The sequence below is a fragment of the Rhinichthys klamathensis genome, unplaced genomic scaffold (genome assembly GCF_029890125.1).
Source record: "Rhinichthys klamathensis goyatoka isolate OS25496 unplaced genomic scaffold, OSU_Roscu_1.1 h1tg000030l_1, whole genome shotgun sequence".
NCBI classification, from domain to species: Eukaryota; Metazoa; Chordata; class Actinopteri; order Cypriniformes; family Leuciscidae; genus Rhinichthys; species Rhinichthys klamathensis.
The window spans coordinates 1722261-1738774 of NW_026606580.1; the positions used below are offsets into that span (position 1 = coordinate 1722261).

General features: G+C 37.5%; 1 protein-coding gene across 8 annotated transcripts in view; it reads left to right on the plus strand.

Annotated features, from left to right (window-relative positions):
• sdk2b (sidekick cell adhesion molecule 2b) overlaps positions 1 to 15854 on the plus strand; it is a 342012-nt gene extending 326158 nt beyond the window's left edge. For 4 of the 8 annotated variants that reach the window (XM_056245433.1, XM_056245434.1, XM_056245440.1 and 1 more), the window contains exons 41-47: positions 394 to 558; positions 658 to 798; positions 1535 to 1673; positions 4973 to 5102; positions 5577 to 5639; positions 11741 to 11797; positions 13826 to 15854. In XM_056245433.1, the coding sequence (XP_056101408.1) occupies positions 394 to 558; positions 658 to 798; positions 1535 to 1673; positions 4973 to 5102; positions 5577 to 5639; positions 11741 to 11797; positions 13826 to 14242 (1112 nt within the window). In that variant the 3' untranslated portion in view covers positions 14243 to 15854. The remainder of the gene's footprint in view (positions 1 to 393; positions 559 to 657; positions 799 to 1534; positions 1674 to 4972; positions 5103 to 5576; positions 5640 to 11740; positions 11798 to 13825) is intronic. The other 4 variants (XM_056245439.1, XM_056245438.1, XM_056245436.1 and 1 more) reach the window with 3 other exon arrangements.
• The last annotated feature ends 660 nt before the right edge of the window (positions 15855 to 16514 follow it).

The following is a 16514-nucleotide window of genomic DNA, read 5'->3' on the forward strand; positions in this document are numbered from 1 at the left end:
TTCATGTGCCGTTGAAGTGGAATATTATTGTCACTCTCAGTCTCAGCCCTGTAATTTCTCTGCCAGGCCTGGCACATGACACCAGCACTTCACACTTAGCCTCTGGATTATTAGTTCTGACAGCTGCTGCAGTGTTAGACACACACACACAATAAGTGTTCTTAAAGGGACAGTATAATCCAGAAGGAAAATGTGGTCATTATTCACATGATTCACCCTGACTTGTGTATGTGTGTGAAATGACATGAAGACGAGTAAATAATGACAGGATTTTCATATTTTGGGTGTGCTGTGTCTTTAAGGTTATCAGACTCAAAGGACTTATTACTGATATGAATGACAAACTATGCTACTATATATGACTAGGCCTTTTTCTTTCTAAAATTTTTTCAGATGAAGGCTTGTGGGACATATTAATCAAGGACATTCCCAAGGAAGTGACATCATACACCTTCAACATGGATATCTTGAAACAGGGAGTCAGTTATGACTTCCGGGTCATTGGGGTGAATGACTATGGGTACGGGTCTCCAAGCCAACCGTCACCATCCATATCAGGTTAGTTCAAACCTTCAAATTTAGTAGAAGTGAAAATCAATCTGAACTCATACTTAAGGCAATTTGTCTATTGATATATACAATTGTTTTTAATTCCAGCCCAAAAAGTGTCTCCATTCTATGAGGAATGGTGGTTTCTGGTAGTGGTGGCTCTGGTCGGCCTCATTTTCATCCTGCTTCTAGTTTTCATCCTCATCATCAGAGGCCAGAGCAAGAAATATGCCAAGAAATCTGACTCAAGTATGTCTATCTATCTATCTATCTATCTATCTATCTATCTATCTATCTATCTATCTATCTATCTATCTATCTATCTATCTATCTATCTATCTATCTATCTATCTATCTATCTATCTATCTATCTATCTATCTATCTATCTATCTGTCTGTCTGTCTGTCTGTCTGTCTGTCTGTCTGTGTATTTGTTTATGTCAAAGGGTCATTCAGTGAGTGGCATGATGAATGAAACAGCATTGTTGTTGCTGTGACATCATCAGTGTGGTATGTGTGTGTAAATGTGCGGTCAGCATTTCTGTAGTAAGAGCAGGCAGAACACAACAGTACTGAGGGGCGGGTCAGTCATGTGGGTCACTAAACATGTTAAACAAACTGAGGGAGCATGAGAGGCCTAGTTTTTCCTTCCACACAAAAACACATTCCATAACACGAATGTCCAACACACACACATATACGCACCATTCACACAACACTACTTGCCTCAGCCCAGAAGTGTTTCTACCTTAATGAGGGTGTTGAGCTCCAAAAATGCCAAAATGATGGCCTTGTGGTTTTGGTGACATTGCATCATGTTATTGTGATCGACCCCAAAACGAAATGAATTCCTGTTCCGTTAATTTAGACCCAAAGCATCATCTTCACCAGAGCAGAATTTGTCGCATCTCAGTGTGATGTATCGGGCTTTGGTCCAAACTGCATCTTATGATCTCTTAATGCCTCTATATCTCATCCCATACAGGCAACAATTCCAACTGCAATGCACTGGCGCATGGAGAGATGGTCAGTCTGGACGAGAGCCGCTTCCCTGCCTTGGAACTGAACAATCGTCGACTGTCAGTCAAAAATTCCTTCTGCCGCAAAAATGGTGTCTATACCAGGTCAGTGGAAGTTACTGTCTCTCTTTGTCTCAGTTTTGAAGGTTTTTACTGTTTTTCACAATCATTAGGATTGTACATGGGTCACTTTCACAACTCTTCACACACTTCTCCTTAACAACTCTCAGCTTGACAACAGCAGTGAATTTCACACCCAACAAACACACTTTGTCACTCATAACACAATGACCTAACAAACACTAACAACAGGCAAGCATTACACTGTTATTACATTGATCAGATACTTAAATGTCATTTTGTCCAATAGGCTGAAGATTTGTATATGAAGTGGTAAATCAATTATCATATGTGCTTATTTTGTGCATTGCACATAGAACTGTTAAACTCCCATAAAGCTTCAACCACGTGGCAGTAATGAGGCAAAAATAGCCCAAAATCTAAGAGTTTCATGGAAAGACTGATGGGATTACCAAATGGCTACCTTCATAAGATCCTACTTTCCATCATAAAACGCAATATAAAAGTTTCTGTTTCCACTAATGAGGCCATTTCTCTCTGACATGGCACAGGCTAAGTGCAATAACAGATTCGGGTTCGTGACCTCACCTATACTGCCATCATTCTCTGTGAAACGGGACCGTTTTAAAACGAATGCAACTGAAATTGTCTAATGTCAATATATTTTATGAAATTATGGATGTGGTGGGATGTGTAGACACTGCATTTGAAGAATGTATATGTGTTTGCATAGTGTGTACAGCAACTTGTTTTTAGCTTGTATTTTGCATCGTATTTTTATTTTGTATCATATTTGTATTTTTATTGTAATTTTATTTTGAATCGTATTTTTATTTTGTATTATATTCTTATTTTGTACTTTTTTTTTTTTTTTTACAGCTCATAGTGTTTATTTTGAACCTAACCTCCCTATCTGAATCTCTAGACAAATAAGATTATTTTACATTTTTGTTGCCTCTGCATTATTTTATTTTATTTTTTTAGTATCCACCTGACAAAAATGGTCTTATTCTAATGAAGTCAAATTGCTTATAAAACTACTAGCAGACATTTTCCTCAACAAGATCATGATTTGTGCTAACATTTATGTCCTTGCACATACAATTTAAGTTGCAAACTGGAATTTAATTCTGCAATATTTTGAATATAGCATTGTCATGAAAAGAATCACACACCTGTAGCAATATTTCCAGGTGCACCAGGTGTGTAGAGTCAATTCCATTTGAGAAATCCACCCTATTATCACTCCTTAGTTCTCAGCATCTGCCTTCCTTCATCCCGGGTCACCTTGAGGAGGATCAAAGGTCCCGTGGTCTTTGAGCGGATGCCAGGCTCTTTCCCCTGGCCGCAGATTAATGAAGAGGTTTGGAAGGAATGCGCAGATGACGTTCCACAGGCTTTGTTCTCTCTCAGGTGGAGGGTCTAAGAAGCTTGATTTGGATTGTGGGCTCACACCGACTGAGAGGACCGGGGAAGTGAATGAATAACTCCAGGAAAATCTTAGAGAAGTGACAGGAGCATCAAGGTAGAAAGAATCAAAGACGTTGCTGAAACACTGCAAAGCGAAGAGAGCTGGATCAAGCGTGCTGTCTTGCTGGTATAACCTCAATGACATATCATAGCTCAAGTAACACAATACAGAGAGCTTCTCTCTGTGGAGATACTGTCAGGATTCAAAGACTGCCCGCTGAGAAGGGGGTCTGTGATTTGAGATTTGTTCATGTCTGTTATGGCATGTCTGTGGTTTCTCAAGCAAAGCCCACCATGAGAACAAAACTTCACAGCAAACAGCATTTGTTTCCCTTGACTTGAGTTTTGAGGTAGTTCATATGAAAGTTTAGGGGATGCCAGCTTTGTTTAAAGAACAGACTTACATTTATGTTGTTTAAATTTGAAAATAAGGAGGAAGTGCAAACATGATTTGACTCAATTGGAATTGTTGTGTTGATTGCGCCCATTCACTTTCATTTTATGGAAAGAGAAGCTGGGAATTCTACTAAACATCTTTTGTGTTAATAGAAATGACAAACATAAAGAAGGTATGTGGCAGGTATGAGTGGTAGTTTAATTTTAGACCATTTTAATTTTATTTGTAATTTTTACATCTGTATAAATTAAAATATAATGCATTTCCCAATGCATCTTTTTTATTATTATTAAATAAATCCTAAAGAATTAGATTGCTTATTGCTAATATGTTGGTGGAGATGTATGCTTCTATTTGCTGTAGGTGTATATTTACATTTATGTATTTACCAACTAGGATTATGTTCTCTTGGAATCACGAATGCAGGTTTGAAATCAACAGTGTAGTGAGAGAAATGTGAAAACAACTTGTAAACAAATAGACTGCAAACATCAGCAAAACACAGGCGCTGTGTGGATGTAGAATTTGTTTTGGAATGGTTGAGCGTCAGTGGTAGAGAAAATGACACGTCCTCTGTTCTGAAAATAGCAAATTTATCAATCTTTTTGCTGTCTCTGTTGTGTATTAAGTGTATTTTAAAGCATAGTGAAACTTGTACGAAACACTTACATCAAAATGATTTTGAAAGGTTTTTCAGAGAGTAACATAAATATTTCAGGTTTTCTTCATGCTGAAAACCGCAGTCAGTAAAAGAGGTTTTTATATTTAAAATATCTGATGCACAATCTGGAATCCGCAAGATGTTTTCATTGCTGCTCTCCACTGCTGTGTCACAGAGACTTAATTATGCAGAAAACCCTCTGAGCTGGAATACTGTGGTCCCATGATGCTCATAAAGAAAGCCCTCTTAATACAAACACACACACACACACACACACACACACACACACACACACACACACACTGTATTTCATTCAGCTAACAAAGAGACAAGTGTCTGCAGTTAGAATTACAGCCAACCCTTTTCTAAAGATGCTTCACACTGTACTGGAGTCAGATATTGATTCATTTTCAGTTCTGTTTTTCCCAGTACTGAAGCATGCTGGGACTTACGTCAAGCACGAAAAATATAATATACATAAATGCGCATAAATATGCACAAAAATGAATCAGTTCTACCGTAGGGTGCAATAGTAAAATGTGACTTATTATATATGCAACCTATCTTGTTGTTTGTTTGTTTGTTTGTTTGTTTTTCTCAACAATGCAATTTTGCCCCAGTGTGACTTATACTCAGGGGCAAGACTTAAAATGAGAGATTTTCTGTATATGATTTTTCTGTATAAGGCTTTCAAAAAAAAAAATAACATCAATGAAAAATTTAGCATTAGACATTAGTAATTTATGTTAAAAGCAATTCAATTGGACATATAAACAATATTCATCCTGTCATTAGGTCACCTCCTCGACCCAGTCCAGGCAGTCTGCACTATTCGGATGAGGACGTCAGCACCAAGTACAATGATCTGATCCCAGCAGAGAGCAGCAGTCTCACAGAGAAGCCCTCAGAGATCTCAGATTCACAGGTAACAAACATTATCACTTTATGTCTGTTCATGTATGTTAGAAGGACAGTTCACCTTAAAATTCGATTTCTGTCCTCATTTACTCACCCTTATTTCATTTCAAGAGGCTTTTAAGCTTTAAAAAGAACATAAAAGCACCTTAAAAAAAAAAAAAAAAAAAATTGCGCTTACAGACTTTGACTGCTTTTGAGATATTTTTCTGATACGTTTATGGTGCGTTTTGCTCCTTTTGGAAGCTTGAAAGCTCCAGTTCCCATTGTTATTGTATGGGTCAGATCAAAAAAATCTCCTTTTGTGTTCCTTCGATGAAAGAACATTTGAAAACAACATTAGGGTGAGTAAATAATTACATCATCTTTTCATTTTTGGGTGAACTGTCCCTTTAACCTCCAAGCAAGATTTGTAATGCTAAATCTAGTCACATTAATTTAGAATAGGACCTGTTGAAATTCCCTTATCACACACTTTTATCAGGACAAGACTCGCTGTGCTGAAACTGAAACGTTCTCAAAAGTAGGATACAGCCCTCCAGGAAAGGTCTGTTATACCCTACTTGAGATTTTGGCTGTCTTACTTGAGCATGGCTTCAATCCTAGGTCCTGTGGGTGGTTATTTTTTTATTTTTATCATGTCCAGAACGTTCTGCTGCATCCTCGTTCATTCTCTCCAGACTTTGTGTCCTGAGGCACAGGTTGGGAAATCTGCGGTAGACTTGAGAACAAAACACAATGTGCAGTGAACAGAAACTGTAATCAAACAAAATACTCACACAGACATATAAAGACTGAAGTGTGAGAACTGGAAGGCCTTGGTTGGACTCTGTCCACTTCTCTCAAAGTGACCATTTAGCTGGAACGATCAGCAAAAACGTCTCAGTTTGAGTCGTGTGAAAGTCTGGCATTGGCAGTTACTAAATCAAAAGCAAGAAACACAAACTCATCTTGTTGTTTTCTACATTAACAGACTTGCCTCTCCCATGAAGCACTGCTGCACACTATAAATCTATTTTTAGTCCTGTGTTCAGAAGTGTCATTCCCCCTGTTTTTTTTTTATGCAATTTCCAAATCTTGGTATTTTTTTATATTTAATATTGTATTGCTGCTTGAAATTGAATACTTTTTCTGATATAACAAAAATAATTATAAAAAAAATATCATGGCTAAAATGCAAACTGATTTGTTCAGATCTGCAGTTTATTTTAAAGCATTTTGAATCCTAGCCAATTTAAAAAATAATTACATACTTTTATAAATATGAGTTATCTTTGCACTCTAAATTAAATATTTTTATATTATAATATTAGTGAAGACTTTAATAATTTAACTTTAAATGTAGCAAATCTAATATCTGTTTTATAGCTGTTTTTCTTTTCTTTTATGTTATTATTACAAACATTTAAAAAAAATATATATATATTTTTTTATTTTTCCCTTTGCAAAATTGTTTATATCCCTAAAAAGAATTTAAAGCAACATGCATTTGTTTTTTATGCGCTGTCACCATTACTGTCCGAACTCCCAAAATGCACATCATGTCAAACAAAATGTCAAAACTAGACTACCCCTCCTCACCTTTCACTGACACCTCCTGCCAGCACCTTCCAGACCCCTGGCATCCGGCCAGCTTTGACTCGTGGTCGGGAACAGAGCATCTCCTGTTCTCCCTCTGCTCCTGCTAAAGTCTGCCATCACCGCCATCAGGACGAGGGAGGAGAGAGGCTGGAATCCTGCTTTGAAGTTTTATTGAGCGGATAACTCCAGGCTATTGCAGATCCATTGAGTTGTCTCCAAAAGAGCCAGAGCCACCACAGAGACGTATAATACTGACATTGTTCAGGGACTCTTAAAGACGGCTTCAATTCAGATGGCAATGCAACAAGCCTGAGCACCTCTACCTGAGCCAGGTCTGAACACTTGGAAGATGAATGAGATGTTGGACAGGTGTAATGTTGTCTAGTCATTTGAGTGTGTTGGACACAAGGCTTTTTTAGTCCGATTTTGAGCTGCGTTTGGTTTTTCTTGGAAGCGCTGGCATCACGGCTGCAGTTAACAGCAGGGATTGTTTGGGCAGTCTTCCATGTCAAAGCATCTTTGTTTTAATTGGCTCTCTGATGATCATCCCGCCATCACATCATCAACACTGAGAATCTTCCCAGAGAGAGACCGAAATAGCTCTTAAAAGTTCTTTCTCATAGAAAGTTTTCGCTTCTAATCTGTCACTCTATATGCTACAGAGAGATTTTAGATTTATTTGGAGAAACGCGTGCATATAATGATACATGTTTTTTTTTTAAACATGACGTAATCATATATCAAGAATTGGCAATCTTTTGCATTGATTTTGCTGGCAATATTTAAATTAAGCTACTTTTATTTTATTTTTAAAAATTATTACAGATATCAAAGTGATTATTGTATTTAAATGGAAAATTAGTCAAATTATATAAATGTTAAGACTTTGTTTACAGTAGTGGACAGTTACAAAGTATATTTACTGTATAGTCCTGTAACAATGTTAAGGCTCAGAGAAGGAGAAGGTGGGAAAACCGTATGGAAATCATACCTTGATTTTAAATAGCTTTTGACTGTATTTTACTTGTTGCAGTTAAACATTTTAAAACTTCTTGTTTACAGATGCTGTTTGTAAATGATGGTTCCCTTGATGAAAAATAACATCATTTCATAACAAACACATAAGTATTGAGATATGAATTAAGCATTGTGTTAAAAATACATTACCCTTCAAATACTTTGGGGTTGTTACTTAAAAAAAAAAAAAAACATTTTTAAAATAAGTATTTCTATGCTCACCAAGGCTGCATTTATTTGATAAAAAAGTACAGTAAAATGTTGTGGAATTATTATTACAATTTAAAAGAAGTTTTCTATTTAATGTCATTTAAAATTGTATTTATTCTTGTGATATCAAAGCTGAATTCACCATCATTACTCCAGTCTTCAGTGTCACGTGATCCTTCTGAAATCATTCTAATATCTTGATTTGGTGCTCAAGAAACATATATCAGTCTTGAAAATTGTAAAACAAAACAAAAAGTAAATAAATCAGGATTTTTTTGATAAATAGGAAGTTCAAGGAACAGCATTTATTTGCAATAGAAATCTTTTGTAAAAGATTATAAATGTCTTGACTGTCCCTTTTAAACAATTGAATGAGCCGTTCCTTTCAAACTTTTAAACGTTAGTGTATGTAGATATCATTTTTGGCTTTATCGCCCAGCCCTAATCTGTCTTTGTCAGTCTGATTCCTGCTGTGCTTAATATTCGTCTGGATCTGTGGAATGCGAGACATAGACGCTTACATGCTCCTCCCCCTCAGTTAATCCATATCTGTGCCACAATAGCATTTATCCCTTTCTCGTTCTCTGTCCGTCTCTGTGGAGATATGAATGAGGTTGAGTTTGTTTTTGTCACATTTGTCTGTCACATGGCCTTGAAACCACAATCTAGTGGCTTGCGTTTAATTTTTTTGGCTTTTTGAGCAGATTGGACAAACATATTGCATACTTTAGTGATGCATTAGTACTGACATCAATTGCAGAAAGAAAACAACATAATCCAGTGTAAAACTCATTTAGACAGCATGTATTTCTCACAACTATCACAAGGTCAGGCTTAGTGTTTCTGTCTAAATGTAGGTCCACAGAGGAAGTGAAGTTTCATAGATTTTAAAGAGATTTCTGTAGGGTAGGGTGATATTCAAAACAGGGATTTTCCGGGTGGGAACATCTTGCCCCACTTTCTCTCTCTCTGCAGGAGACAAAACATACGTGCCAAACAACCAGTTCCAGTAAGATTAGATCCTTCCATCTGAGGATTCATTAACAATTCCCATCGCGATCTGTCTTCAGAATTTATTGTAATATTAGTCTTTATGATAATAAGGAGGCCTGAATCACATTGACTTTGTCCTTTAGGGGAAAGTTTTTTTTTTTTTTTGTGATACTATAGCTCATATTGGTGGTGATGCGTTCTGAAAAGTATATCAGTTAAAACCAGAGCAACCTCTGGTTTTATATAACATTGATAATATCCCTCACTGTAAAAAAATTAATTATCAATAAGTTATGACAACATATGTTTTTACTTTGCTTATCAACATAAGTTAAGCAATTTTTAACTGTGAAGTTATACAAGATTCAACTTATTTGTACGTCAGTTTAATGTAATTTTAATTGAAATTACTTTAACTTCCAAGTTAAGTGTACTTCAAAATTTAAGGCAGAGACTTTTTTTTTTTTTACAGTGCTTTTGCTAATTAGAATTTCCACTGCTCAAAATTACTGTAAAATTAAATTGTGAAATCGGGTTAGGTCTTCTTTCTCTTTCTTCATTTTCAATAATTACATTTATTTAATGTGCAATTTCTTCGGTGCAGTGTGTTTGTTTGAGCAGAAGGACTGCTAAAAAACATTTTTGCCATCCTGTTGGTGCCACACACTTCACTTTTAACCATCTAGAGATTTTATCTATAACTTTATAGACACAAAAGCTGTATTATGTGTTGATTCCCATGTATATCTGACACACTGAAAGTAGAAATGCGACAGAAAAAGAAAAAAAAATTCTAGTCACATCACCAGTTAAAAAATCACCAGTTAAATTGGCTTTAAGTTTCAGCTGGATTCTCCCTCCAGGTGATTTGGCAGCTGCCCATGTTGTGGCTGATGTGCTCTGATTTTAATTATTTTATTCAACTGGACTTCTGTGGTATTTCAGGATCATAGCTGGATTGAGGAGAAAGAATAACAGAGGAGTGGATGAATGCAAACAAACATTTTTGGAGGAGAGAACAGCTGTTTCATCCTCCATGTGTCAGCGGGGGAAGGGCAGGGCTGGGTCACGACGCACTGTGTCAACTGACATGTTTTGATGACCACACACATACACACACACACCGTGTCAGCATGTAGCTTTAGTTTCTGAGCTTGGCTTCGTTGTGAGGTCACGCTGAACAGAAAAAGCTTTCAAAGCTGAATTACTGGGCGTTTTGTTTGCTGCTTATTGAGTTGTTGAATTTGCTGGTATGACTGGAATGTCCCTCATTAAAACATTGCAGTCGTTCAATTACAGACCTTCTTGAGGCATGATGCTACAAAAATCCATAGTCACTAATGCTTTAAAAATATATTTTGGGCTTTATACATTTATTTGCATGTATTGGACAGACTAATAATAAAATAAATGTGTATATATATATATATAATGCATAGAGATCTCAAACTATATTATCATACAGCTTTTTTTCTGAAACATCTTGACTGCTTAAAGAAAAAAAGCATATTGCATAAAGCATAACATTTTGGCATAAAATCTGCAGCTCTTATTTTAGGGCGATGCGAGGCTGGTTTTGGGGGAAATGCTTTCCTCTCTGGAATTTAAACAGAGGCATGTGTGTCACATATGTGTGGACATGTTACAATAATGATGGACTGGAGAGATCTGTACATTGTTAGTCTTTTCACTATACCACACAAAGACAAGGAGAAATGTTGAACCGTTTGTTTTTAATATATGAATATATCTTAGCATCTCTGTTTTGCAATAGTGCAGTGAAAAGACGAAATGCAAGAACATTTTTGCAAGTTTGTTTTAGTTCATTTCACATTGCCGCAAAGTAAAAGACCTCAGATGACAGTGTTGCTCTCAGAAAGGGTAAATAAACTTAATAAAATGAGTTTTTATGTTAGTAGCAGACTTGAATGCTGTGTCAAACAGTGAAGCAAGAGTTTTTATTCAGAAAGTTCAGAATCAACCCCTGAAAGTAGCATTTGGAAATTCCCTGATTGAATTCCAGATGAAGAGAGAGTGGAAAGTGGTGGTGAGGATAGACAAGTCGTCTTAAAAGGATATGAAAACATTAAAAGCCTGAGCTATGATGGTTTTTCTCTCTTATTTTCATTTTCTCCCTCTCCAGTTGGCACTTGGTACTTTAGGATATATCTGAACTCCATCAGCCAACTCTAGAAGTGTGAGCCAGATATGTCAGAATGAGAGTGGGAAGGTGTTGTAATAAATATGGTGGTGGAAGACACAGATTGATAGAGGGCAGATATTTATACAGTTGTCCATTGTTCTGGTGCAGAGTGCTGTCTCAACAAAGAGTGTAAGAGGCCGCCATGAGAAACCCACTCAATGTTGATCCAGGAGATGCATTAGTGTCAGAGAAAGTGTTGAGAAGTTGTACTCCCAGTTCACATTACCCTTACAAAAAAGTATAATGTTACTAGCCTGTTGATATGGTATGGTATGCTTTTAATTTCCTAATAGTAGGGTCCAAAAGTCTTGAAAATATGTTTTTTCCCTTTGTTTTTGTGATAAACAAAAGGCATAAAAATAAGAATATGTATTTAAGCAAATGAAAGACTTACAAATACTGCACACTGAATATTACTTCTTAATTTAATATTTAACTCAAATTGTTATGGTGATAATACAGGTTTGTTGTGAGCTAAATTGTTTTAAATGAATATGTAAATCTGATATAACAGTATTTTTTTGTAAGGGTAATGCAGCATTTAAATAAAAGAATTAGAAGCAGCAGCCATTGTTTGTCCCATGAAATATGACGTAGGGCCCATACTGCACTGCTTTAAACCCCATGTCTCTGTTTACCTCTAGGAGGCGCTTGTTTTCTCCTTTAAGACTGGGGGCCTCCAAACTCTTCCAACTCAATGGGTGAGGACATGAATTGTGCATTGATTGACAGGAAGTTGCTTCCTAGTGCTTGTCCATTCCTATCCTCTCCATTCGTTTCATGCATACATGGTCAAAACCCCACCACATGGATATGTGACCCCCTTAACGCAGCGTGTGATTGGTACCAGAGGGTGCAGTGGTAGTCCTAAAGCTTTAAGGTTATTTTTTAAATGATAGAGCCTTTATTTCTCCTTTTTTTGGGGTTTGGGTTTTGGGGCCACTTTTGACAGGTTAAACAATACGGTGCGGTGTCTATTGCATTTCACTACTGCTTTCCCATAGTAAATAAGTGTAGTCCAGTAGAATAATTCTTTGGATATTGTTCATTGAATCAGTTTCCTGTCACGTCTGTTGTCTTTTTCATAATAATAATAATAATTATAACGCAGTGTTTGATCAAACTAAAAGAGCTTGTCTTGAGAGCTTGTCAATGACACTTTAGATTATAAATATTGTCTTTAAAAAATGTTCCTGAACAATGACATGGTACATTTAAGTTTGTTTTACTTAGATGTTATAATGATCAGTGTTAAAATGTTTTGTGATTTGTATGAATAAATAACTCAAATCAGTCATTTTCACCAAACTCACACTTGTCAGTCATGATTTGTAATCTTCATTGTATCTAATGCTTTGTCAATACAGACATAAATTCTGTTTTGTTTTGTTTTTTTAATGTGCCACTACTGCAATGGTTTGAATTGTTTTTTTTATTATTATTACTTTTATATTCCATACTACCACTACCTCAAGTTTGGGGTTGGTGAGTTTTTTTATTATGTTTTTCAAAGAAGGTTGCATTAAAGGGTTAGTTCACCCAAAAATGAAAATTCTGTCAGTAATTACTCTCCCTCATGTTGTTCCAACCCCGTAAGACTTTCGTTCATCTTCGGAACACAAATTAAGATATTTTTGATTAAATCTGAGAGCTGGATCACTCCTCCATAGGCTTCTTAAGGGATCGAAACTGGCCGGCCCAAAAGTTATGAAAGACATCGTTAAAATAGTCCGAGTGACTACAGTGGCTCAATCTTAAGTTTATCAAGCGACGAGAATACTTTTTGTGCGCAAAAAACAAACAAAAATAACGACTTTATTCAACTACTCATTTCCTTCTCTGTGGGCCGTGAGATTTCACGTAGTGGAACTGCGCAAAGCTTCTAGGTTGTACGTCACACGCATCACACACATGACCAGCATCGGCCAATGGTGAGCCTACGTGTGACGTACAACACAGAAGCTTTGCGCAATATCACTACGTGAAATCTCACGGCCCACAGAGAAGGAAATGAATAGTTGAATAAAGTCGTTATTTTTGTTTGTTTTTTGCGCACAAAAAGTATTCTCGTCGCTTGATAAACTTAAGATTGAGCCACTGTAGTCACTCGGACTATTTTAACGATGTCTTTCATAACTTTTGGGCCGGCCAGTTTCGATCCCTTAAGAAGCCTATGGAGGAGTGATCCAGCTCTCAGATTTAATCAAAAATATCTTAATTTGTGTTCCGAAGATGAACGAAAGTCTTACGGGGTTGGAACAACATGAGGGTGAGTAATTACTGACAGAATTTTCATTTTGGGGTGAACTAACCCTTTAAAATCCAGTAAACCCAAATGTAATGTGGTGCTCAAGAAACATTTCTTATTAGTATCACGTTGTGCTGCTTAATAGTTTTGTGGAAACCGTGATACATAGTTTTTCAAGATTCTTTGATGCATAGAAAGTTCAAAAGAACAGCATTTATTTGAAATATAAATCTTTTGTAGCATTATAAATGTCTTAACTGTGACTTTTGATCAATTGAATGCATCCTTGCTGAATAAAAGTATTAGCATGACTGACAATGTGCAACCCAGCTGTCAAAATGACAAATAATTATTATTTCTAGTGCAACCTCTGGTCCTGGATAGAACTTGGGTACTTTCTCAAGTCATCTTCCTTAAAAACTGAGATTGTGGAAGTGATTCTGTCTCCATTGCTCATTCTTTCCCTTTTTCTCCATCCCAGGGCAGTGACAGCGAATACGAGGTGGACCCCAACCGGCAAAAGACCCATTCGTTTGTCAACCACTACATCAGCGACCCTACCTACTACAACTCCTGGCGCAGACAGCAGAAGGGAATCTCCCGAGCGCAGGCCTACAACTACACCGAGTCTGAGTCCGGAGAGCCCGAACACTGCGCCCCTCCGCCCCCTCTGCCACCTCTGCCCCCTCTTCCCCCGTTCCCCCCACAGCTCAGTTCCCCTACGCCCCAAAGCCAGTCTCAGACTGGCAGCCTTTTTAGACCGAAGGGCAGCCGGACTCCCACTCCATCCCAGCAGAGCTCCAACCCACCCAGTCAGCACGGCACACTTTACCGGCCCCCGAGCAGCTTGGCCCCTGGCTCCCGGGCCCCCATCGCCGGCTTCTCCTCCTTTGTTTGACAGAATGAAGATATCGGTACATGGAAACACCAAACGAAGGCAGTGGCTCTTGTTTTCCCAAACGCCTGGTCAAACTCACGTCTATAGAAGAACAACAACAAACATCCGCCCTGGATCTGTTGTGCTTTACTTGTCATTGCAAGCTGATTTTTATTTTCGTATTCCTCCTTTGATCACAGTTTATTTTCTTTCGTTCAGGTTTTTGTTTTCTTTCTCTGCTTGTGTGTGTTCAGTGTGTTTCACTCACAATGAAAGACAATCACTTGGAAAGACACGTAAACGCATCCGTGAGCTTTGTTTGTTTCGCTTCGGTTTGATTTTGTTGCGCCGCCTGAACAAACTGCATGGCTTTTTTTGTTTCAAACTATTCTTTTCGTTTGCTTTTTCATTTTGTCGATATTGGTTCTTTTGTTTTATTGAGTTCCACAAAAGTGTACAATACAAAACTAAGATATGAATGCTGGACAGAAGCACCAACACATGAAAAAGAAAAGAAAAAGGCTATGGAGTAAATCTCAGCATTTGGATCACCAGCGGTGACTAACATCTAGTAAAACGCTAAATGGTGTTTGGTTTTTTTACTGTGGTATTTTTGTTCTTAAACAGATGACATAGTACTTTGGTGATTATGAGAGGTTAAAGTTCATTTGACTAGAGACTATGATCTGATAAAGACCCGCCTGCTCTTAGCACGTTTGAGTTGGAAAGCCAGCATCATTTATTGATGTCACAGGTCAGTTTTAACCAGTGTTCTAAAAAGGCCAAAGGTCATATTAAGTGCTTAATGCTAATCTGTGTTTTGAATGTTTTTTTCCAGATGTGAAATGTAGATTGTGTTCATAAAGCTACGGACTGGAGCGCGAGTATATTTGCCATGTGAAACTGATAGATGAAAGGCCAAATATGTAAGAATCTGATTTACTATGATATTATTGTTCTATTGCTCTGGACTGATTCAGATTCAGAGGATTCATGTCAGCTGCGGGTGTGTACTGTATGTGTGTGTTACTTGGTGGGCGGGGTCATTTGTTGCTCCTTTTGATTTGACTCTATGATGTCATCCTGAGCTTCAGGTTGCACTTCCGCCGTGCAACCGGTAACATCCGACACGAACATAAAATAAACAGCAGTGGATATGGGATATTTGCCAGCATCTCAGGCGGAGCTGGAGGTCAAACACACCCATTGAAGAGTTCCTGTTCACACACAGATTTTCACTTTACATGACTCTGCCAGTGATGTCATCTTCGCCGTTCACATAGATCACCTGGCAAGACGTGACGTCATAGGAGCCGATGACATTTTCAAAGATTGTGCAACCAAGCAAATGTATTGTACCTGTGAACTTCAGACCATGGATTTTCACCACTTCGCTTTGACGCGGCTATTCAAAGTTACTGAAGATAAAAGAAAACGGACTAAGGGACCCAACACGACGCCAGCAGAGAACTAAACGGCACTTGCAACAGCTTACTTGTGAGGTTTAACGATGTTGTTTGCTTTTTCCTTTCCGTGAAGTGATTTTACTGTCTGTATAAACAAGGTCAATCACATGCTCAGTCTGCCTGAACACAGTATATTCCTAAATAAATTATGTTTTCTGCAAAAGTTATTGGCTTGAACATTGAAAATGGTCTGAAAAGGGAGTATTCGTGAGTGACTGACGTAGGAGAAGACGTGTGTAATGCTTAGTGAAAGTGTCCTTAAAATTATATTATTTTAGCTGTCATGACATTTCCATGCACTCTAAGAACTACGTCTTGGAGCAACTGAAGACAAGAAGTCATTTAAAGGTTCTTTCAGGTTTTTGACCTGAATTTCAATGTTATCTTTGCTGGTCCCATCTTGTAAGCCAACATAGTCATATTAAGCTGGTCAACCAGCTTAATCTTTCCAATGAAACTTGTTGATTAGTTGCTAGTTAAAGAAAGCCTGGTAGGGACACCACCATACCAGAATCCTCAATGCAACATTCTTTTCAGACGGGACATAACTGTATATTAAAGATATGTTCTGATTGGTTGTGAATGTAGGGGGTTACGCTGCGTTATCGGTTTCATTGTAGGCAAATTTGTAGCTGGGATTTTGTCGCGCCTGTTTAAGACAGCTGAGCCAATTTTAGGGATAACTTCAATCTGATGAGGTGAACCTTCATTTGCAGAGGCTTAAGGTGTGCTTCGGACAGGTGAGGAAAATATTAGGTTAGTACGGGCTTAAATACTAGCTTTATCGGATAAAGGGACTAAGTTACTGGAACGGCCACTATAGGAAT